Consider the following 26,646-nt stretch of genomic DNA (forward strand, 5'->3'; position numbering starts at 1 on the left):
GAATTCAAGTATCTGTAAATAATAATGTGATATAATCACATTCTTAACATGTATATCCTATAATTTTAGGCAGTGGTCTTCACTGGGATTTTCTTCCAAGCTTCAAGAGGCTTGTATTTACCAAGACATTTAAATATGGCAATAAATCACCTTTTCCTAGGTCACGATAAATTTTTAATTTTTAAAAATAAATTATTAGTTTTAAATGCATTTTAAAAACTCCAAAGTATCATGGGAGTCCCTCCATTATATACAACAAATACTCTTAATACTATAAATCATTCCTATATAATGAAGACTACTATGTCACTTCTTAAAATCTTAACTTCTAAAAGATATAACCATCCAACTCAGAGCATATCTGGCTAAGTCTTACTAACTTCTAATTTTTTTCCCTTTCTCTGGTCTCTAACCTCAAACCCAGTAGAACAAAAGAAATGATAAGATTCTACCTGGTTGAAAATTAAAAGTCTCCTGTAATAATTTTGTGAATCAAAGTTGAATAGTGGGATAAAAGCATGAAGTCAGATGGGCTTAAATTCTAATCCTGAGCCTGTCTAATCTGAGTAATGCGACCTTAAGAAAGTTATTTAATCTCTTTCTCACCTATTAAATGTAGCAGTAACTATCCTGCATGGTTGTTCTTAGAAAAGATAAAAATCTTCTAGGTATAAAACATCTGAGTCCTAATTATGCTCTGTTGCATGCCCAGAGTTACTTTGAAGGTACATTCTTCCAGGCCAGAAGAAAAGCAAATGTGTCCCCAGAAGGTTTACCCTAGTGTTTCAAACTCCTCTAAGAAAAAGCACCCTTTCCTCAAACTACGTATGTGCAAATTAAAAAAAGATAAAAATGGAGATACATTTTTTACTTAAAAAATAAACATTAGAGGAATAGAAAACCCAAAGCCTTGTCCTTCCTTTCCCTCACATGAATCATGAGGCATCTCCTCAGAATTCTTAGGATTCTAGAGGAACACCTGTGTTCCAGTCATATTTCTAGAATAACCAATACCAGGGATACCCTACTCCTATTTGGCTCACAATACAAACCTATTCTCTTCTGGGTCAATGTACCAATTAGGAATCTTCTGGTTATTTATAAACAATACAAAAAATCTAACCAAAACTGGCTAAAACAATGAAGGGAATTTACAGACTCACATAAACGAATCTGGGTGGCTCTGACTGATGACACTTTCCTGTAATTCTCCAGGGTCTGCCCTCCTATACATGTCTTATTCTGCAGTTGCTGAGTCTCTTCTGGGCAAACCTAAACTCTTCCTAAACCCTGTTAGGCAGTATCTCTATTCTAAATCTCTGAATATTGTTTTTTTTTCCCCCCTCAAGTTCCTATTCTGGCCTATTTGGGCTAATTTCCTAAGCCCTTTTGTATGGGTTCTTAACCTGAGAACCAGAATTCAGGAGTCTGTAAACTCAAATAGAAAAGAATTACACTAATCTCCAGTAGCCTCCTGGAATTAATACTACCTTGTTATCACAAGTTGAGAGGTTAAATATCACAAGTAATTTGTAAGAAAAACAAAAAAGATAAAAAGAAAACAAGTTGTTTACTTTTAAAACATAAATGATAGCAGATTCAAAGTCAGTTTGATAACTACATCCCTTTCATTCATTTGCATTTCAAATTTCTTGAGTAACCTGGACAGAATCACAACTGGCATACTAGAAACTATGATCAACAGCTATCTTAGTTATGCTGAATCAAAAGTAGCTATTTTCTATAGGCTGTAATATTTATAGCAATATCATTATTATCCGATCTTCACTTCCTACAACATTTCTGGGGTTATATCTCCGTCTCCATGTCAAAATGTTACACAAGTAAATGTCATTTATTATGTGTTACTTCAGAAAAGAAAAGAAAATACCTTTAGGACACTAAATCCATTCAGTGGATGGACTAAATGACCTTCATGGTTCCTTCCAAGTGTGACACATTAATTCTACAAATCAAAAAACTCTAAGACTCAGGAGATGAGTCTGTAACCAGAGCAAGAGACCTAGGGACTGCATGACCAAAGTGATAGATACGACATTTATCTGTTTAAAAATGACTTGCCCTCTTGGTCTTCAATTATTCCAAAAACAAAGGTCAGAGTGAGAGAGTACTATAATATCCTTAAGGCTGAATATATATATAAGGGGTTAAATGATTAACAGTATGCCCTTCAAAAGAGAACTGACCTTATAGCTCTACTTTTGCTCAAACAAGGTAGAAATCCAAAGTAAAGACAACCGAATCTCCTGTTGTTCAAGAGTTAACAACCAAAGAAAATTGCCAGAGCAGAGTGAAATACAAAGATATCTGATTAAGTAAATAAACCCTGCCCTTTTTAAAAATTAAAATTAGCCTACTGAGTGTCCACTAAAAATAGATCATCACAAATCTACATCAGAGAAATTAACTCCACATCACAGTGACATCAAGCTGGTTAAAGTATTTTTACTGTAATTCAAGAAAGAATACTGAGATGTACTCATGCATTTATTCATTTATTTGGCAAGTCTTACATATAATAATAACATGGCTAAGGATCTATGAAGATACTGGAAAATACAACAGTAAAAAGGAAAGTCTTGATCATTAAAATAATTTAGGGATATTGTCTGCTTTTGTTGTTTTATCTCTAGCAACTAGAAACAAACTACAACATAGGCAGATCAATAAGCACTTGCTAAATTTAAGCTAACCTCACAAGGGAAAAGAGGCATGCCTGCATGGGAGAAGCTTAGTGCTAAAAAAAGGAAGACTTGATCTTTGGTCCTCAAGGAGCTCATCATCAAGCACAGAGAAAATTTTAAAAGAAATCAACCAGTATTGTCACAGAAGCACTGGGTTCTAGTACAGTATAGAACAACACTGTCCCCCAAAGAGTATCCAGCAACAACTGGGGATACTTTTGGCTCTCACAATTGGAGGGGAGGGGGCACTAATGGTTATTCAGTGGGTGGAAGCCAAGAAGGATGCTAAGTATCCTACAATGCACAGGAGAGCCTGCCTGCCCCTATAGGAACTCTCCAGCCCAAAGACAAGAGTACCAAGGTTGAGATATCCTGGCATAAAGAAGAATACAGGATTCAAGCTAGACTTTGTAGGTCTGAATTCTGGCTCTACTGTCATAAAACCTTAGATAAGTTACTTCACCTGCAAAATGAGAATAATCATAGAATCTGTCTCAAGGGGCTTCCCTGGTTATTACAAAAGTCAGAGCTACTATAAATAAGTAACCAATATTATGAGTTCAACAGGTGTTAGCTATTATTATCCTCTACAATTGTTAGCTTTTTTTATGTTGTGTTCCCAGTGTCTAGAACAGCGCCTGATACATAGCATGCAATCAATAAATAGTTTGCTGAGTAAATGAATACACAAGATATGTACACATACGCTAGGAACACATTGAGAAATCATACAGATGATAAGCTGACTGGAGGCATGCTGAGTTTGAGGTGATTGCAGAATGGCCCAGAGGAGGGGAAGCTGGATATGAAAGTTTAAAACAAGGAGAGCACTCCGGAAGCACAAAATGGTGAGTCATTGACTACTGGTGGCAGGTGAAAACACCTACACTTATGAGATGGATCAGTGAAAAAAAGGGATGAGAATAGAGTTCTAGGAGAAAAGAAGATGAGAAGAAAATTTACTGCCAGGTTTTAAACATCATGTTTGTTTTAAAAGGAGTCAAAGTTAAATGAGGGAGTTTAAGGTAAAGAAGATCCCTTAGGTGTACACAGACTTAACACAAATGCACAGGTACATGTATGAAAGGAATGAAACCAGCGCAGATGCTGAACACACAGGCAAGATTAAAACAAGCTCAAGGACACAAAAAAGAATAGCATGAAGAGCATAGATAAAGAAACTGGAAGCTACAGGAAGGGAGTTAAGAGACCAGCAGTTAGGAGATATCCACAGGTATAAACATACAAAAGTTTTTATTAAAGGGGTTGGAAGTTACAAGTATTCATGCATGAGAACCTGCATTTATTTTTTTAATCCTCCTTCCACCCCCAGAAATGAGAATCTTAAGGAAAATAAGACAATTTTGGAATAGACACTGAGGGGAAGGAAAGGGAAAGGAACTAATTGAGGTATCATACTATCACAACTTATTACCAACAGCCCCAAGATTTGAATCCATAAATTCAGGAGGCACTGATCTGCACGGTTCTATGATTTCTATCAGCCCCATTTAGAAACCTGAATAAGAGAGAAGCTAGACAGCTCAAGTGATTCAAGGTTGGACATATGCAAGAAGGTGCAAAGTAAAGACAGGATATGAAGAAAATAGGTGAATGATATTCTACAGTCCTGGAAGGAAATGAAGCCAGCAGAACTGAATGCCCCTAATACAGTCTATCTGTATGTGCTTTTATCAGATTTATACAGAGGAACAACTTGGCCTTGAAAAAGATTCTCCTAGTCTAGAGAAATGTAACATGATTAAGTCTATCAAAAGGGCCATCATAAAAACATAGAATAAATATCATGGAGAGGGTCCACTCATGCAATGATGTTACTACTTAATACATTAAATGTGAATCCTAACTAAACAAGTGTGTTAAAAAAAAAGTACATAAATAAAAGCTTTGAGATAAAGTTTTCTTGAAATAAAGTTGGGACTGTTTCAAAGTTGTCTTGAAATAAAGTTGGTACTGTTTCACATAACATCTAGTTAAACACAAGGTACAGAATGCAACCAGAAAAGAGTGTGCAGTCAATAAATGAAATAAAAGCCCATTTCACTTCTGCCTACATTTTCTTTTTCAAACATGCAGTATTTAAAAGATATCCCTAGGAAATCTTGTTTCCTCAAGGTTCACCTTTAGTTTCCAGGGGAGGGAGATCTAAACCAGACACAGTTTTCCAATCTGCTCAACGTTAATTTATAAGGATGTAAGAATTAAACATATTATTAAAAGCAAAAAAAATTGATATAAAATATACGGTGGTTTCATTATTAATGGTGATTACTATTATTACTGGTGATAGAGGCAATCTACGACCTACAGGGTCTATGATGTCTCTGTTAGTAAACAGCAAGTTCCTATCTCTGTACCATCATTCAGGAGAGAAAAAAGACTAGTTTAAGATCTAGTCAAACAGCTGATAGGAAAGAATCAGAGATAGCACTGCTAACTGAAACTTAAGAAATAATCTATAAGCTGAAACTATAAAATTCTCTCTTAAAAATTTTTTATTGATCAGTTTCAGGTATTAAGTGACTCAGTTATTTACATATATATATATATTCTTTTCTGGGGTGTGGAGTGGGTGGGCTTCCCTGGTGGCTCAGATGCCTGGAGAATTCCACGGACAGAGAAAGCCTGGTGGGCTATGGTCATGAGGTCACAAAGAGTCAGACACGACTGAGTGACTAACACTTTCACACGTCTTCTTTTTTTACATTCTCTTCCCTTATAAATTATTATAAGATATTGAGTATAGTTCCCCTGAGCTATACAGTGGGTCCTTGTTGGTTATCTGTTTTATATATCAAAGTGTATATATTTTAATCCCAAACTCCTAGGGATGAAGGAGGAAACATGTTGCTGCAAGAAGGAAATTGTTCTAGGACTAGTGAGAAGACCATCAGCTCCTACTGCACACAATCAGCACCATCATATTCCCTTAACTCCCCGGAGGGCCCTTCTTGCATTTATTTCTCCCCTTTATTACAACTATAAAACTCTTAAAACATAAGAGTAAATCTTTGCAACCTTGGGTTAAGCAATAGCTTCTTAGACATGACACCAAAAGAATAAACAATAAAACTGGGGAAATGGACATCATCAAGCTTCTTAAAACTCCCACTCCTATTTTCAATTCTTTTGGATATGTATTTAGGAGTTGACTTTTGGGTCTTATGGTAACCTCGTAGTTAACTTTTTAAGGAACCATCAGAGTGTCTCCTATCATTTTACACTCCTACCAGATGTTAATAAAGGTTCTAATTTCTCAATATCCTTATTAACACCGGTCATCCTCTGATATTCTTGTTTCTTGTTTTTGTTTTGTTTAATTATAGGCATCCCGGTAGGAGTAAAGTAGAATTTCATTCTGGTTTTGATTTGCATTTCCCTAATAACTAATGTTTTCATGTGCTTCTTGGTCATTTATATGAATGACCTTCTTCTTTGGGAAAATGGCTACATACATTCTTTGCCCATTTAAAAACTGGGCTGTTTTTCTTTTTACTGTTAAGCTGTGCAAGTTCTTTATATATTCTGGATACCAGATACTTATCAAATATACGATTTTCAAATATTTTCTCCCATTCTGTTGGCTATCTTTTCACTTTCTTATAATTACCCTTAATTTACAATAATTTTAAATTTTGATCAAGTCCTATTCATTTTCTTCTTTTGTTGATTGTATTTTTGGTGTCAGCCATTCAATTCTCCCCCATCTCTTTCAGTTGAGCTATAATACTCTGGTAACATAGCACACAGAAACTCAAATATGAAGTCATAATCTAATTCTAATACAGACCACTTTGTTAACATATGATGTTTATTCTAAGAATATACTTTTGCTAACACAGCTAAAATCTTAATAACAACAATTCTTTTTCTAACGAAGAGTCCCTCCCCGCCCCTTTTTATTTTTTAAACATACCTCCTGCAGAAGTACCAGTCATACTATTGCTTGTGAGAGTAGTTGAAGTCTCTGACACTGTGGAGGGTTGGCTACTAGTGACAGCTGCAGCAGTGTCAGAGGCCTGCTCAGAGGTAGATGGATTTGAATTGTTAATGGAAGCGCTTGTGGTTTGTGATTCCATTCTCGCAGAAGTGGTTGGTACTACAGTAGGTTCTACAAAATACAAAATGGTTACTTAGCATTTCAAAACAAATTAGGCAACGGGTTATATTTTAATGAAAGTTAATATTTTTATAGCTATTAAACTTAAAATGTGAACCCTCTGTAAGTACAATAAATACATAGTTTAAAAAGAAAAGCTTTCGTAAAATTAAATCAACATTAAAATGAAATGTTACTGTATTTTTAAACACGTGTGCATATTCCAATAATTCAAAGGACTAACATAGTTTTTTGGGTAAGGACCATGTAAGTTTTCTGATCACAGAAAGGTAAAGGAAAAGTCCCTCTGCTATGTTCACACACATTGTCACAGGCTGTTAGAACAGCACACAAATTGTACTTTCTCTGGTACCTATGGATTTTAGAGTCAAGCGGTTTGGATAGAAATTCTGATTTCACCACTGACAGATTGATCCAGGAGAAGTTACTCAACTACTCTCCATTTCCTCATCTACAGAACTAGTAAAGTACAAAATTTTCTTCATAGAACTGTTGTTAGGATGAACAGAGATCACACATATGAAGTACTTATAGATGATGCTTTACAAATAGAAGTTATTTAATAAACATTAGCTGTGATTTTTAATATGTTTAACTTTTCACGTCTTTTTGTATGTTTTCCCCCAATTTTTTTGCAAATATTTTTATCAGTGCTTTCTAATAACAATTAAAGTTTCTGTAGTAGAAACTGAAAGAAATTTCAGGTAGACCTTAACTTATGAATGAGTTCTATTTTAGACTCCAATTGTTACATGACTTTAATAATCAGTAATGGGAATAAATCTGTCCAAAGCATAGTCACAATAATTAGACTTGCAAAGAAGATATTTAAAAGTGATACAGAATAGAATGTGAAGACAACCATTCTATACCATACAGTACAGGAGACTGATTACTGAAACACAAATAGTGCCTGTTAGTCTATATGGAACCCTATACTTCAGATGCTTAAAGAAATATATTTGCCTAAACATAAAAGGGAGAGGAAGGAACTTCTGTTTATTTGCCAATAGTTTATCTCAGTTTCTCAATCAGAGGTATTGACTTTTTTGGTTGAATAATTCTGGACTGGTGGTGGGAGTGGCTTACAGGTGGGCTGTCCTTTGCATCATAAGATGTTTAACAGCACCTCTGGCCTCCACTAGATGTTAGTAGCACTCTCCCTCCACTCTGAGAATCAAAAGTGTATAGATACTGCCTAATGTCTCCAGGCACACAAAACGGTCACCAGGTAAGAACCACTAAACTTATGTTTTAGATTTACTTTTAGTAAGATGAAAGCCTTACCCTGAGAGAAGGGAGTCTGTCTACTAATCACTGGAATACTTTTAACATATAAGTATTCTGTTTGAACTAAATTCAAGTGGATTAAAAAGTTACTTAGATGGCAGGTGTCACATGGGTAAACACAAAAAGTTTCCAAAAGAGTCATCAATATTTAATTGGGTAATCTTTAATAAATCCCTATTATATTAACCACTTCTTACAGATGATTTATGGTACTTCCAAAATAAAAACCAAGACATTGTTAACTGAAATGTAGACATTGAGAAGAAATTCTCTCTTCATAAACACCTTAACTCCAAAGTACTGGTACTCTGAAAGTTATGATCATCCAAACTGCCAACAGCCAATATTAGAGTTGATTTCACAAGGCCCCTAACTCTTCTGACCTAGCAAATGTATTCTTCATCTAATTTATAGCTAACTGCCAAAACTAATGGGCTTCCCTTGTGGCTCGGATGGTAAAGAATCCAATCCATATATAGCTTACCAAATATTAAGGACATTATGATTGAGGGCTTCTTTTTAATTTATTTTTTATTGGAGTATGGTTGCTTTACAATGTTGTATTAGCTCCCACTGTACAACAAAATGCATCAGCCATACATATACATATACATATATCTCATCCCTCCTGGACTTCCTTTCCATTCAGGTTATCACAATTCATTAAGCAGAGTTCCCAACCATTTCCTTCTAAGATGTAACTATCAGTATCTGAAGATAATTCTCAATTTGAGGGAAAATTCACAAATGTATTCATATATTCATACCTGCTTACCACATTTCCTAACCTCTGCTTTCCAACTCTAGCATTGTTTCCTCAGTTACTTGGGTGTAGCTGTATGTAAGCCAAAGAAGTGAAGTGTAAATCTTAGTCGCTCAGTCATATCCAACTCTTTGCAACCCCATGGTCTGTCCATGGAATTCTCTAGGCAAGAACACTGGAGTAGGTTGCCATTCCCTTCTCCAGGGGATCTTCCTGAACCAGGGACTGAACAGGGTCTCCTGCATTGCAGGCAGGTATTTTACCATCTGAGCTACAGAAGCCCTGTAAGCCAAAACGAAACGCTAAAGCTAAGCAGCACATAAAGTAACCATATTATTACACTGAAAGATAACGTAACTTATAAAAGCAAATTCAACATCTCAAATAACTAGTATTAATCATTTAAACTCAGTTACACTGCTTTTCTGTTCTGTATTTTAAAACTGTTGTTTCTATTTTTCACAGTAAAGTATGACAGCAATATTATAAATGAAGTAACACATAAGTCTGAGAATAGATCAAACTACCACTTGTAAAAATAATTTTTTCTAAGAAAACAACTACCAAGCAGCGAAACAATAACCAGAAAGAACTTTTAGACACAACTTACAAACTAGGGTTATATTATCAATTGAAAAATAACATTAGGATATCTGCCAACTTCTCTGTAATTTAATATTATTGACATATTATTATTATCAATAATAAGTAGCAATAAGAGTTTCTAACATATTAAGATATTTCATTTTACTAAACTATCTTCATAATTTCACACTGCTAGCAATGGCAACCCACTCCAGTACTCTTGCCTGGAAAATCCCACGGATGGAGGAGCCTGGTAGGCTGCAGTCCATGGGGTCGCAAAGAGTTCGGCACTACTGAGCAACTTCACTTTCACTTTTATGCACTGGAGAAGGCAATGGCAACCCACTCCAGTATTCTTGCCTGGAGAATCCCAGGGACGGGGGGGCCTAGTGGGCTGCCGTCTACGGGGTCACACAGAGTTGGACACGACTGAAGTGACCTAGCAGCAGCAGCAGCAGCAGCACTCCAACTTACCATCTTCATCAACAGTAAGGTCCACAACTTCTGCTGCATTCTGCCTCAAGGGCTGTATAACAGTAGACATTCTATTGCGGTTCCGTGGCTCCTGTGGTCGACTTGTATGAGAACTTGAACCTTGGTTCCAGTGAGATCTATTGTGTCCAAGGGCTGACCGAGACCTAAATAACAAAATTTTTAGTCACCTAAGAAATCATAAGCCTTTCTTACAAAATAAGTTATGAAATTCTTCATGCAAGAATTCTCCAGAGAGATAATCACAACAGAATTTTAAATTATGACTAGCATAATGCCGAGCACTCAATAAACATTTACTGAATGAAATATTTAATAAATGTTCACCAACCAACTGACCTAAGAAAACAAAAAATATGTTAGGCCTATCATTGATGTAAAAATATAGGATTCTGTTTCAAGAATGCTACTCTCTTTTCAAGGTGTACTTTGAACAGTCACCTGGGTTATAATCAATCATTTACATTTTATGTTAATACCTAAATTATTCACCATAGATACAGTAACAAAAATATCAACACTCTAAACATTTAATAACATTCACATGATCTTCAGCGTTGGGAGTCCAGAACCAAGTTGTTTTTGGGACTGTCCTAAAAGAGATTTGAAGTACAAGAGAGATTTCCTGCTATCAGGAGAAGTAAGGATAGCTGTAGCTAGTTTACTGCAGCTAACTATACTTTGGCAGCTATACATAACATCATTGTTTGAGCCACTTTATGCTTTAAAGGCATATAACTACAAACCCTCAATACTGAATGCCTTTTACCATCTTTTAATTATTTGTATTGTACTAAATTACTTATAGGCATATATTTTATTATTAAAAAATTGTAAAGGATTCACTGTAATGATCTGGATTAAAGGTATAGAGACAGTATTTAAAATATGCAGTTCTCAGGAACCAAGGAGAAAAAAATAAATGTTTTAGGAAGATGGGGTTTATTACAAAGTTGGTTTTTCCTCCTGCCCCAAATGAATGTAAAACTGCCTATATGCTTCTATGCATGTATGTCAGCAAGTATGGAAAAAAGTGAGCCAGATTCACTAACATGTAGTCGTATGTGTGAGATTGATCACTCAAAGTTCATACAGAGAAGTTCAGAGAAGAACTCCAAAGTTCAAACTGAGCTGAAAATGGCCTCAGCAATCATAGAGCCTAGAAGTTTAGAAAGAACTTCAAATTGTAAAATTAAATTTTCAAGTAATAGGAGTATAGAGGTTAAATCCTGAGACACAGATTAAAAGAAAAAAAGAAAAAAAGACAGTGTATTCCAGCAAGAATTGTACATATTAAGGCATGAGGATAAACAAATGTTTCAAGATGAAATAGTTTTAGATAAGGAGAATGAATTCTTGAGAAACCAAGAGTCTTTGATGAAACTGAGCAGTCTATTATTTCTGATAAACTGTTAATAGCTGAAGAAACTTCCAGGTCTTTGCAGTACTTTGGTGAAAACTTCACAGGATATACTAACTCCAAATATAATGTTGAGTGAAGTACCAGCAAAAAGCCTGATGTATAAGGACAGTTTCAGAGAGGCCTTAGTGGCAATTATCAAATCCTGACACAAGGAGATCTGAAACACGGATACATTCTCTCTTAGAGAGGAAGGGCGAGGAGCCAACTGAAGTAACAAAGTTCGTGTTCTATGTAACCATAAGGAAAATAAATATGAGTAATGAGCATGCATGTCTTTTTCAAGAGTACTGTCTACCACTATGTGAATGCATTTGCTTCAATATTTACACATCTGCATGGTAAGAAAGTTCTTCAATTCCATGAAGAAAACAGGTTTTTAGTTTCAACAATCATTATAGCTCATAAAAATCAAGTTAATGTTTTATCAAGCACTATGGGCAGTCACAGGTATCAATGGCACATACCATGGAGTATCAATTTTCCTCCAAGTATGGGAAAATCATTTAAATTTAAACAAGGACATGTTATAGAGTGCTCTCTTCCATGCCATTAGAGCAGTACTCCAATGAGAAAGTGTTAAGAAGCAGTTCAGATATGACTGCAACATGAACTTTTTTTTTAATCAGTAACATTAAAATACATTTTTAATTCATTCTAAATTTCTAAATTCACTTTAGAATCCATTTCTAAATTCATTCCAACACAAAAATTAAGGTTCATCCATAGATTAGTTTTGTGCATGAAATGAAAGCGAGGACCAGTTCACTGCTTCCTTTACCAGTATCTGTAACCATCTAAAGCCCAAAATGAATACAGTATTAGGGTCTCTCTCTCTTTTTTGGTCAAAGTGATTCTCAAAAGGACAATGTCATTTCAATTATTTATCAAACAAACGAGGATATCCCACTCACTTTTTATTACAGAGCTTATAACAAATTACTGAGTGAAGGACAAAAAAATTTTAAAAGAGGTTTCATACAAAGTTGTCCTAATATAAAAGCATAAACATCACTGGTATTAATGAGAAACCAGGAGTTTGTGAACTCTGAATCATAAAACAAACTCAATTTTATAAAACACCAAGTAAAATCAATATTTATCCAGAGCAATGACTCAACTCTCACTGTATACTAGGGGTGCTTAAAAAATACTGATTCCTAAGATTCTGGTTCAACTGGTCTGGGCCATGATCCAGCAACAATATGTATTTTATAATCTTCCCAGATGAATCTAACTCAGCCTGGTTTAACAACCACATACTCACACTAGGTTTAAAAAAAAAAAAAAGTAAAACAATGAAAATATCTGCAGCACAAATGTGTCTAAATATTTATACTTAAAACTTCAAATATACAACTAGGAATTAAAATCTTACCGATAGCTTTCCCCAACTGTTACTATCTCCACTTCACTGTCAGTTGAGGTAACATTAATTTCTTCATTGGCAGTGATCTGGGGAGTGGAGGAAGCTTCTATCACCACAACATCTTCATCAATATTTCCTAGAAAGAAAATACATTTGAAGGGTATATGAGATAAAGTTCTACTGTACAGCATAGAGAACTATATTCAGTATTCTGTGATAAACCATAATGGAGAAGAAGAAGAAAAAAAAAGAATGTATATACATGTGTAATGTTATCAACTTGCCAAACAGAAGAAATGAACACAACATTGTAAGTCAACTACACTTCAATTTTAAAACTTAAGGGCATATGCCTGTCAGCTAACTTATAGACAAAAAATTTTGACAGAAATTAGTCACAAAAGTAAAAATTTTATCTGTCAAATCAAAGTATTTAAAACCAGAATTCACCACACATAGTGAAAAGTTACTTACTCTTTTTTAAAAATTTTATTTAGTATTTATTCTTGGTTATCCTGGGTCTTCACTGATGCGCGCAGGCGTTCTCTAGTGGCAGCAAGCAGGGACTACCCTCTAGTTGCAGTGCGCAGGCTTCTCACTGCGGGGGCTCTTCTTGTTGCAGAGCACAGGACTCTAGGACACGCAGGCTTCAGGAACCGTGGCATGTGGGCTCTAGAGTGCCCGCTCAGCAGCTGCGGAGCACAGGCTTATTTGCCCTGAGGCATGTGCGATCTTCCCAGACCAGGGATCAAACCCCTTGCACTGGCAGGTGGATTTTTAACCAATGGGTCACTAGGGAATTCCCTTTCTTAATCTATACATATTCATTTTTAATTCTTCTTATGATTTTTGTTTATGCTTTACAAACTTTCAGTAGTTTCCATATGAATTTGCATAATCACATAAGGACATTAACACTGTAATATTAGGAAGTAGTCATTTAAGATCTTATGTAAGATAGTCACATTCTGTAAGATATTAACCCTTTAACATATAAAATGAAGACACTACACTCTCTGCACACTTTCTTCAGGGTTGTTTTTATTTGTGTGATATGGTATTTTTTAAGAAACACAGTGACTTTTTAGTTTAATGCTACAAAATCTTTAATTTTTCTGTACACAATCTTTTCTAAAGTATTGTACTTGGAAAGTGCTTCCTTATCTAGAAGACATTATATTGGGTTCAGTGTGTTTCCTTAGTATTTACTTCACCTAGAACTAATTTTTACTTATGGCATTAGATAAGATTATTACTAGAATTTGGCCCTGCTAAATGAAATAATATAGTTGTGCGCACACACACACACACACACACACACACACACACACACACAGAGTATGATTTCACTTATGGGTGACTGTCTAAAGTAGTCAAATTCAAAAGTGGAATGGTGGTTACCAGGACTGAGGGGGGAAGAAGGAAAAGGGAGCTGTTAATTAGGTATGGAGTTTCAGATTGCAAGAAGAAAAAGTTCCAGAAATCCATTTCACAACAATGTGAATATTCTTAAAACTACTGAACTGGACCTTTTAAACTGGTTAAGATGGTCAAATTAAAAAAAAAAAGGATAAAAGTTACGCTCCATTTCTTCTCTTGCTGTATTTTCCACAAATCTAGGGCTAAACTATCTTTTTTAAAATAGTCTTTTCTCTTCATTACTATCACCTGTCTAAAGGTCCGCCAACAATTTCTAAGACATGTTTGAGATAAGAATTTTCCAATAATAAGGATACTGAGAGCTTAAAATTTCATCCACTTTAAGTGTACATTTCACTGACTTTAGTACATTCATGAAGCATAACCATCACCACAGTCCAGTTTTAAAATATTTCCAATACCTAAAAAGATCCCACAAGCCCTATTCCAGTCAATCACCATCCCTCTATCTGCATCCCTACACCCCTACAACAGGGAGAAGGAAATGGCAACCCACTCTATTATTCTTGCCTGGGAAATCCCACGGACAGAGTCTGGTGGGCTACAGTCCATGGGGTAGCAAGAGTCGGACACAACTTAGTGACTGAACCACCCCTACAACAACTGACCTGCTTTCTGTCATTATGGATTGATTTGTATTTTTAAAAGCTCAATATAAATGGAGTAATATATTATAGATACTTTCATACCTGGCTTATTTCACTAAGTATACTTATTTTGTGATTTATTCATCTTTCTAGCATATCAACAGTTCATTTCTACTGCTGAGTAAGCATCCTATCATATGAATATATCACAGTTTATCCATTCTTTTGTTACTGATGGACACCTAAATTTTTCTCGCTTTTGGCTATTATAAATAAATGCATGTACTTCATTGTATACATGTGATTTCATTTTTCTTGGGTAAATTCTTAGGAATGCAATTTCTAAATACTATCATAAATTTATGTTTAGCTTTTTAATGAAGTACCAAATTGTTTTCCTAAGAGACTGTTCAACTTCACATCCTTGCCAGGAAAATGAGGGCTCCAGTTTGTCTACATCTCTGCCATGAATTATTATTCTCTTTTTTATAACTGTTCTAGTGCATATATAGTAGTATCTTATTGTGGTTTAATTTTCATTTCCACAATAACTAATGATGTTGAGCATTTCTTCAAATGCTTATTAGCCATTGTGCCAAAATATCAATTCAGATCTTTCATTCATGTTTAACTTGGACTTTTGTGTTGGATTATAAAAGCTCTTTATATACTCATTTTCTTAATGGTGTCTTATGAAGCTCTGTCATTTTAAGATGGTACCGAAGAATTTATTTGCAGGGCAGCAATGGAGAAACAGACATAGAGAACAGACTTACAGACATGGGGAGAAGGGAGGAGAGGGTAGGATGTATGGAGAGAGTAACATGGAAACTTACATTACCATATGCACAACAGATAGCCAACGGAAACCTGCTGTACGTCTCAGGAAACTCAAACAGGGGCTCGGTATCAACCCAGAGGGGTGGGATGGGGATGGAGATGGGAGGGAGGTTTAAGAGGGAGGGGATATATGTATACCTATAGCTAATTTATGTTGAGGTTTGACAGAAAACAACAAAATTCTGTAAAGCAGTTATCCTTCAATTAAAAAATAAACAAAATTAAAAAGAAAAGAAGTCTTTCATTTTGATGAAACGCCAAGTCAGCAAATTCTTTAATGGATCACATTTTTAGTGACTGTTTAAACAAACCTCTGCATAAGCAAAGGTGACTGAGAATTTGTATGTTTCTTTAGCAATTGTGTAATTTAGCTCTTAACATTTATGTCTGTGATCCATTTTGTTAATCTCTGTGTCTGGCATGATATGAAAGGTCTAAATTCACCTTCTGAGCATGTAGATCTATAATTGTCCCAACATCATTTGATGAAAGGACTAAAATAATTCTATTTTGATACCTAGTACATTCAGGTTTTCTTAATTATTCTTCAGGATTGTAAATCAAAGGGAGAGAAAAACTCCTGAGATTTGGACTGGAATGGTGGCATTAGACATCACTTTAAAAGCGCTGATATCTCTAAAACATATATACTTCCATCCAAGATCCTATCTTGACATCTACCAATATCATAATTATAAACCCCTAAAACAACAGAGAATACGGTTTGATTATAAATGTAATTCTATAAAGTTACATAATTTTCTTCAGAGAAGCCAAATGTACTCACATTGAGATTATTCTTAGACACTGTATTCTCTTTGCTGATTTTGTAAACATGTTACCTTTTTCTCATTGTATTTTCTACTAGTATGTTGGTATTCCATTGATAGTTATATTCAATTTTATCCAGTTTTGACAGAACGCTTGCTTACCACATGATAACAAATGGCTCAACGTTTTTCTCAGTGTGGAGTTTACGCAGCCTACATTCCTTCACCTGAGGCACCATTTCTAGACCTAGAATTTCATCTGTAATATAGCTGTGTCATCAAATATCTGCACTACTTCAAAAGCTGACCAGTATTTGGAGGAGGTTACAAGTCCATGATTAGATATATAACATATTCTCTGATACTGATACTCCAAAGAGGATAACAAAGCAAGCACTAGTAAATCATAGAGACAATGAAAGATGTTATGATTGGAGAAATAGTTATTTTAAAAATATTCCATAACATTTCTATTTTGGAATACTTGTAAATTGTTCTATCCACTAAATAGAAAAAAAAATTAAGATTTGAAAACTATGAGATGTGCAAAATTTTAAAGTAGTTTCTAAGTCCTAAAGACTATACACATAGACATGTTCAGGTCAAATGTTTGTTTCTCGTTTGCTTGTTTTGTTTTACGTTTGGGAAACCAGGAGATGCCTTCTCTCTGTTTTTTAATTGTTTTCAATTTATTTATTTAGCTGCACCAGGTCTTAGATGCGGCATGCAGGATCCTTTATTTGCAACATGTGGGATGTAGTTCCCTGACCAGGGATCAAACCCAGGCCCCCTGCATTTCGAGGGCAGAGTCTTATACCAACTGGACCACCACGGAAGTCCCTAACTGTATTTTTAACATCATAAATATCTTATACACAGAGAACAACAAAATGGCGGCACTTAAGTGTCTACTTAATATTCTCAATTCAATTTCCAAAATACTTTTCTAATTCTTCATAATCTCATACATGATACAGATTAAGACAAAAGCTCCCAGCAATCATATATTTAGAACTAAAAGTATTATATATAAAAATAAAACACCATGGACTAAAAAAAAAAAACTCCCTTATTTTAAACTATCAAGTAGACATTACCATTTTACATGGAGAAAAGCTACATCTGCATATCAACTTTATTGGTGTTCCCTCCATGGTATGTATATATGAAATTTCTTTACAAGCCTGTAAAGAAATCACCTAACATTGTTGTTCAGTCACTAAGTTGTGTCCCACTCTTTGCGACCCCATGGACTACAGCCTGACAGGTAATATTAAACACCTTTCACATAGTTAAGCAAAGTGAAATATCAGATCCAATGATAAATGATACAAAGCTAGCTTTGCTACTGTATTAAAATTCAATTTGTATCATTTTTTATGAATATAGAGGTTGTATAACTAAAAGTTATATAAGTAAATCATTTAGGCACTGCTCCTCTATTTGCTTAAATGTAATTTTTCCAAAAAGAACCTTTATAAGCATTACTTGAACACACTACCCAAAAATCATGCAACTAAATAACATCACAATTAGGCAAGATTTGGGTATCTTTAGAATGACTATTATTTAAAACAAAATTTAAAGGAAATATCCCTGAAATTATGAAGTTAACCCTAAGAAAGCTTTAAAAAAATCAACAGGTCACTTCTTATTGAACCAATTTCATTTTTATGTTGTTTTTTACACATAGAAATATTAAATGACAAGAAATTTTAGTTTAACTAAAAGTGATGGGACTGCAGGTGATTTAGCTGTTTAAGTTTACTTATTTTATTTGTATTTCATGAGAAAAATAAAATGTAACAACCTGGATAGTGTAACACTGGTAACAAAAACAATGGTTGCTCTCATAGACTTCTTCAAGAATCCCTCCATATCACTTGTTATTTTCATTTCCCTGTGTCTTAAGTCTGGTATGATGCCAATAACAAGAAGAGCTTCCAATTTGTGAGCATATACTCTGTCCCATGTTTAATATTCTACGTTGTCTAGCTCCATAAGAACCTGAAACTTAGAAAGTTTAAATGACTTGTCAAACAAACATAAGCAACACTTGGAATTAACACCTAATTCCAAATCTGAACTCAGACTCTTTATATAAAATATATCATCATGTAACACATACTCAACAAGCTGATGCTTGTTACTATCAAAAGAATCTTCCTGTTACAGTTGCCATTGCTACTGCTCCTGTCTTTTGTAGTCACAAAGTTACTTAAGTTTTAATAGCTTTGACTCTTCTTCTTAGGGAGCTTTTGTTGGGTATCTATTCAAAATAATGAAAACATATACATACACAAAGAATCTGTACCCAAATGTTCACAAATAGTATTATTTACAATAGTCAAATACTAGAAACAATTAAATGTCCACCACCTGACAAATGGTAAACAAAATGTGGCTTATCAATACAATGGCATATTATAAAGGAACTAAGTAATAAATTGAATAGAAGTAAACAAAAACAAAGTGGAACTAATTACTGATATCTGCTACAACACAGATGAACCTCAAAAACACTAAGGGAAGTGAAAGAAGCCAGATACAAAAGATCACATATAGTATTATGAAATGTCCTGAAAAAGCAAGGCTATAGAGACAGCAGCAGATTAGAGGTTGTATGAGGAAGTAAGTGTAGGACAGAGACTAACTGTAAACAGGTAGGTGGGGTCTTTTGAGATTAATGGAAATGTTCTAAAACTGTACTGTGGCAATGGCTTTAAGTTTCCTAAGTCACTGAACTGTATACTCAATAAGGATAAATTTTAGACAGGTAAACTATACCTCAATAAAGCTGATAAAAAATCTACAAAACATTCCCTGCAAGATCAAAATTACATTTCAGTAAATGAAAAGACATTCCATACTCTGGAATAGGAACACTCAAAATCTTAAAGATGTCAGTTCACTCTAATTTAGCCTACAAATACAATTCCAAAAAATATATCGTCATGTGTCTCCCCACTACCACCATCCTCAAATAAAAAGTTTATTATACGTTCCCTTGGAGGAAAAAACAGGAGAAAATAATCAGGAAACTATGAAAGAGTCTATAATTAAAACTGTGCTTCTAGTGCACGGACAGACAGACCGACCAATGGAATAGTAGGAAAGCTCCATAAATAGATCCAAATGCTTATCGAAATTTAACATACGACAAAGGTGACATCTCAAGTCAGTAGGAGAAAGAACATTTTAAACGGTTTGGTTTGGGACAGTTGGATAGTCACGTGAAAAAAAAGGATCCATTCTTCACACTGTAAACATCAAATAGATCTGCACTTTGTAAGGGGGGAAAAAAAGGTAAACAATACAGGGGCCAGAGGGAAATGGGTTAGTTCCCTTATAAACTTGGAGTGGGAAAAACTTTACTAATTACGATCAAAAACACAGAAACAGTAACAGTCAATAAATGTGACTAATCCAAAACAATTTTTGACACTGCAGAGTCAAAAACTAAAGAAAATTTTGAGGAAAATGTGTGATACAGAATACATCTCTCTAATATATATATAAAAAACTTCTAAAAATGGATGGAATAATAACCAATTTTCTGAGAGAAAAACAGGCAAATGAAGTGACTGATCTCAAGAAAAGAAATGCAAATAATTTTAAATACACGAAGACACACAAAGATTACTCATAAAAAAATGTAAATTAAAATACACTGATATACTACTTTTCCCCTATCAAATGGACCAAAAAATTAAAATCTGATAACAGATGCTGCTGGAAAGGCTTTGGGGAAATAGGCACTTTCATACAACGATGATGAATCCAAAATGGTTACAATCTTCACAGAGAAATTTGGCCATATTTTAAAAATAACATACTCTTTTCTCTTTGACCCAATAATGCCCTCCTAGAATTCTATCCCAAAGATACAATGGCATAAACTATCAAATGACATATACAAAAAGCTATTCATTGCAAGCTGATTCATAATAGCAAAAGTGTGTAAATGTTCATCAATAGGAGACTGGTTGAACAAATTAGGATATAACTATACAACAAGCACTGTGGACCTGTGGAAAAAATAAAAGAGGAATGAAAAGGAATGAACAGAGGAATGAAAGCCTACATATCATATCCATTTTTTTATTCCTCTATTATATCTCTATACTCTAACAATTGAATATATTGTTAAGTGAAAAAAAGAGCTATGTTGTGAGTAAGGGGAGGATGTGTATATGTAAACATATATACACACACATATATATATTTGCTAATCTTTTTGAAGAGAAAAATGGAACAAACGAAGACAAAAATAGTGTGAAATGACTATTAGCGAGAAAAAGACAGGAAGAGAGGGCAGAGATGGAAAACTAGACCTCAGTGAATGCATCTTATTTAAAAGTTTTGATTTTGTTCAGCCGCTAAGTTTGACTCTCTGCGACCCCAAGGACTGCAGCATGCCAGGCTTCCCTGTCCTTTACTATCTCCCAGAGTTTGCTCAAACTCATGTCCATTGAGTCAGTGATACCATCCAACCATCTCATCCTCTGTCACCCTCTTCTCTTGTCCTCAATCTTTCCCAGCATTGGGGTCTTTTCCAATGAGTTGGCTCTTCACATCAGGTAGCTTCAGCATCAGTCCTTTCAATGAATATTCAGGGTTGATTTCCTTTAGGATTGACTGGTTTGATCTCCCTACTGTTCAAGGGACGCTCAAGAGTCTTCTCCAACACCACAATGCCAAAGCATCAATTCTTCAGCGCTCAGCCTTCTTTATGGTCCAGTTCTCACACCCATACCTGATTACTGGAAAAACTACAGCTTTTACTATATGGACCTTTTTCAGCTAAGAGATGTCTCTGCTTTTTAATGCCCTGTCTTGGTCTGTCATAGCTTTGCTTCCAAGGAGCAATCGTCTTTTAATTTTGTGGCTGCCGTCACTGTCTGCAGTGATTTTGACTTCAGAACCAGGTATGTGCTTCAAAGAATTAAAAAGCAAAACTAAAAATTTTTACAAATCCTTTAAAAGAAAAAAACAAAACCTTGCAGCAACCATGAAACAAATGATCCTAAATGCATACTAAATTGGTGGCATAACCACACAGAAAACCAGCCAAGGGCAACAAAGAAACACACAGAAAAAATTTTGTATTATATTCAACAGAATTATTGTTAGTAATAATTTTAAGTATTTTCATTTAAATTCATATATGAATGTTTACTTCTGTGTATTTATAGTTTGTATAGAATAAAAGTGAATATTGTTAAGAATCAAGATTTTCAATGTAAGAGTAAACAGATCAAAAAGTAAAACACAAGTTTACATAAAAACCCTAATCCTAAATTTTCAGTGGAAATAGTCACGTGAATTAATGATTTATCTTTCTATAATCTTTACAAACCACATCCATTAAGAAAGATGAAAAGCAGTGATAACCCAATAGAAAAATGAGCAGTTTTGTTCCCAGTGTATAACTTCTAAATATCATTTCTCAATAAAAAGCAATCAGGAGTACTTGGAATGACTAGTTCCAGGTTTGGGACAGGAAATGAAAAGGATGAATCTGGACTATCTTGTGAAATCAGAGAGTAAGGAAATTATCAAAGTTTACTTGAGTGGTATCAGAAGGACACAGACCAACTTGAAAATGCTCCCACTGGTCAAAGATGAAACTATGTGAACATCAAAAAGAATAAGAAGACTGCAATACATCAACTATGCCAAAATCCATGATCTCAAAACGGTACTTGAAAATGAAAAATCTCTTTAAATATTGCTAGAGTTTATTCTGAAAAAATAGCAAATGAAGGTTAAGATTCAAGCATTTGTCTTACCTTTCCTGTATGACCTACATTTCAGAGTAACCGATTAGTTGATGTAGAGAAAATTCTTCCTTTTAAGAGAACTCAGTTAATAAATGTAACAGAATGACAGAATTAGGAAGTCAGCATTTTAGAACCCTTAATGAAATAATGTATCTAGATAAGATCATCAAAGCTGCTAAAAGTATTTTATGAAATGTTGATGGGAAATTTTATGGTGGAAGGATCAGAACGACACAATCTAAACCCATCAATTTTAACATGTGATACAACAGAAAGTGCACAGCATCACCAAGGAAATGTTGCTAAACTGAACCTGAATCTAATCAAGCTTTTAGATCTACCAATCTGTAGGAAATACGTAGTATATAAAACAAATTAAATGGTATGATGTCAGAAACTGTTCTGAAATTCTCCATTAAAAAAAAAAGTGAGAGGTAAGAGATGAAATAATGGCAGAATGTTGAAAACTGAAGTTAGATTCTGAATATGTAGGAGTTCATTGTATACTTACATATTTTTATATTAAAAGTGTGAAAATTCCCATATAAAAATTATAAAATAAAAACTGTTATTTTTAGAAAAGAAATATTCATTAATTTAGATATAATTCATAGTGTAAGGACTTTACCATTCCAAGGGTTGAGCATCTTTACAAGCTGAGTACACTTGTAAATCCCTTAAGTCAATACAGTATGGAGTACAGTCACAAAACATGAACATACACCTGTTGGATACATTTTTAAAAGCTGTAAATAAAGTGTATACCTATGAGATATAAAACAAAACAAAACAAAAAACCTACGAAAAAGGGATTTTCCAATCATAATATAAGGAAAAAAGGTATATGTAGTTTGGGATAAAATTTCCAGTACAGCATCACTCATGGAGTCAGCAAGTGCTATATCTTACACAAAGATGAGAATAATATGATCTTGAAAACTGTCCAACTTAAAATGTGGTTCTAACAATTACCAAGTCACTGGTACCTAAGGTGCCTGTGTGAGTAATAATAATAATAATTATTATTATTATAATTCCTATTATAAGGAAATATAGGTACTGACATGCAATATTTCTAAATTGATATTTATTCAACATTTTATATATGCAAATAAATTAGTAGTGATTTAGTCTTAAGACTAAAACTACTACTTTAGATATGCTACTGCTTTAATTATAGACCTAAATGTATATATTTCAAGAGATTCAAAACTTTTTTCTCCTCAGTAGGCAAGTGGGACTGACATATTCTAGCTCTCTTATTTGGGGACATACATGGTATTTACATTTCCTTCAAGTCTAGAGGAAATAGAACCTATAAATATTTAATTTAAAGTTAGTAAAATAAGGAGATCCTCAAAAGCACAATTAATTGGGAGAAACCAAAGCCTATAGTATTATATAATAAAAATTTAAACAGCAGTTCAGAGAAGGCACACTGAATAATAGCTCTCTAAAACTTAGGGCCACTAAGTTACTTTAAAATATATGAAGTTCTTGGCAAATACTGAGAACAAAACAGGATGTATAAATTCTCTACCCAATTGGCAACGGGAGATAACTCAATGTCCAACAACTCAAGTTGTGTATCATTTTGGTCTTCTATGCTTCAACAGAGAGCTCTAATAAATTTAAAAGACAATAATGATAAAGCAAAAGGCAAATAGGGATTATATAGAAATCTGCTGACTACATATGAACTAATTTTTTATACAATATAAAGTACTGACTTAAATACCTCATTCTTGGTAATCTGGCAAAACCCCTTAATTATCTACAACAGTTTTGCCTTAAGAGAGTTTGAAGGTTAAACAAAAGACTTAACATGTAAAACATTGTTTCCATCAGTTCACTACAGTAATAATCAATAAGCGCTGATGAACGGCATTATGAAAAAGTTGTCCCAGTACTCCAGATAATGCCCATCCACATTACAAATCATATTACCTAAGTTCAGTAGATAAATCCTCCCCAAATCGTTTACACACACTAAAACACGCTAGACCTAGAGTCAAAAAGCCAGGACTAAAAATACATCTAGAAGAAAATCCTACCTCAAAGAATCTAAAGAATCCAATTTTTTGAGAGCACTAAAAATTTTTGACAATACACCATTCGCTGTTCACCTGAAACTATCATAACATTGTTAATCGGCTATACCCCAATACAAAATAAAAAGTTAGAAAATAAAGAATAAAAAATACAATAAAGTGGAAAAAAGAAAAAAATGTTTGACAATACAGCTAAGTCCTATCAATATTTAACTCTTCTGTATATAAATTATTCTAAAATGGTTTTCTAAATGCTTCCCTATGATATGAAGATGATAATGACAGAATCTACCTCCAAAGAGTGGAAGGATTAAATGAGAAGACATATAAAGCACTTAAAACATTACTGTGCACGCGTGCTAAGTTGCTTCAATCATGTCCAACTCTGTGATCCTATGGACTATAGCCCACTAGGCTCCTCTGTCCATGGGATTCTCCAGGCAAAAATACTGGAGTATGTTGCCATACCCTTCTCCAGGGGATCTTCCTGACCCAGGGATCAAATCCACACCTCATATCTCCAATACTGCCGGCAGGTTCTCTGCCACTAGCACCACCTGGGAAGCCCAGAACATTACCAGCACAGAGTAAATACCCAACAAATACTAGGTGTGTTTTAAATTTTTATTTACTTATTTGGACTAGTGAAGTCACTCAGTCGTGTCCGACTCTTTGCGACCCCGTGGACTGTAGCCCACCAGGATCCTCTGTCCATGGGATTAATTCACTGTTACACATGGGCTTCCTCTAGTAGCGGCAAGTAGGGGCTTCTCTTTGTTGCAGTGCACAGGCTTCTTGTGGCAGTGGCTTCTCTTGCTGCGGAGAGCGGGCTCTGGGCCCTGGGTTTCAGTAGCTGTGGCTTGCAGGCTCAGTAGTTGTGGATCACAGGCTTAGCTGCCCCATGGCATGTGGGATCTTACTGGACCAGGGATTGAACTCGTGTCCCCTGCATTGGCAGGCGGAATCCCAACCATGGGACTACCAGAAGTCCCCAATACTAGGTACTTTTACTATCATGATATCCTCCACTGTTGGGGAGTGAAGAACTTGAGGCAAACTCCTTGGAGGGCATCCTGGCAACAACGGCTACCAAATTTTAAAGTGCATACACCCTGTGATATACTTTTCAAATTATTCCTTAAGATATGCTTACTTAGACATGTAAAACATGCATGCAGAATGCTAAATACTGATGACTAGCAAATATCAACAAAAATAAGTTGATTAAATAAACTGTGGAACACGTATACAAAGGGAATACTATGTAGCTTTTTTAAAAAAAAATGAAGTAACTATACATACTGATATTTTTAAAACCCACATTACTTATCTTTATTTATATGTACTTCCACATTTTTTGAAGGAAGTAAGAAACTGCTAACTGATTACTTTTGGGTAGCAAGACTGGAACCTAAGAAGAGGTAAACTTACTTTTTACTTTATACTTTCTTGGAACTTTTAAAATTTCATACCAAATGAATATTATTATTAAAAACTAATATAAAATAAAATTCTCATCTAGAAACGAGAAAACATCAGGATTACTTGGCTTCAACTTTTGGATCTGTGTTTTCAGAGACAAACCATTAAGGGTAATGTTTGAAAATAATGAAATTCTTACAAGAAAGTTTAAAAACCCACATGCTACAACAGTACTAAACAAGATTTTTAAATGAATTAGAGTTTGAATTTATCTTGAGTATTTGAAGGTATACGAACTCCTTTCTTCCTAGATAAAGACACTGACCCAGACCTACATTTACTCTCCTCTTATGCTTCCTTACAAATACCAGTTCCTTGGAACTTCTGCTTTACATAACCAACCATGCTGTCTCATTAATTTCAAGCAGACACTAGATTATGTTACTCCTACTCCCCAAACTAGTCCTCACATTCCAATTACCTGAGAAAATGTAAAATGTGACATTTAAGCAAGACAATTCCTATCATCACTTCCCTCTTTCTCAAGAAACTTCAAGGAATGGCTGCTGTAATCTTCTTTCAAGTGATCTCAATGAACTTTTTTAAAAACAAGTATTTGGGTAGGTTTTAAAAAATAACGAACTAACCATAGCTAAGACTAAAATTAAGAACAAAGTTGCTGATTTCAGTGTTCTGGCAAGGATAGAAAAATAAACATAGAAGAGGAAAGGGAGTCTTTCAAAAAAGGAAGGGACCCATATAGAAGGAGAGAAGGGGGAGAAATGGTCATCTGCAGAGAAGGCTAGCAGGCTTTGCTCTCAACAGGAAGACACCAGGCAAAAACTGGGAAAGTTCTGCCAGTAATTGGAAACCATGATCTTTGCCCCATAAAAATCAAGCTCTCTCAAATCGCATTTTCCTTATACTTTCACAAGAAAGTAATCTTTTACTTCAGTTCAGACTTCACTCTTCAATGCTCACTTCATCA

At 34.6% G+C, this 26,646-nt stretch overlaps 1 protein-coding gene across 8 annotated transcripts in view; it reads right to left on the minus strand.

Annotated features, from left to right (window-relative positions):
- Positions 1-26,646, minus strand: part of RNF111 (ring finger protein 111) — an 84,230-nt gene that overhangs the window by 23,296 nt on the left and 34,288 nt on the right. For all 8 annotated transcript variants that reach the window (XM_042252387.2, XM_060417856.1, XM_060417854.1 and 5 more), the window contains exons 4-6: positions 12,775-12,901; positions 9,959-10,122; positions 6,643-6,837 (exon numbers count right to left, since the gene is read on the minus strand). In XM_042252387.2, the coding sequence (XP_042108321.1) occupies positions 6,643-6,837; positions 9,959-10,122; positions 12,775-12,901 (486 nt within the window). The remainder of the gene's footprint in view (positions 1-6,642; positions 6,838-9,958; positions 10,123-12,774; positions 12,902-26,646) is intronic.

The sequence above is a fragment of the Ovis aries genome, chromosome 7 (genome assembly GCF_016772045.2).
Source record: "Ovis aries strain OAR_USU_Benz2616 breed Rambouillet chromosome 7, ARS-UI_Ramb_v3.0, whole genome shotgun sequence".
Classification (NCBI taxonomy): domain Eukaryota; kingdom Metazoa; phylum Chordata; class Mammalia; order Artiodactyla; family Bovidae; genus Ovis; species Ovis aries.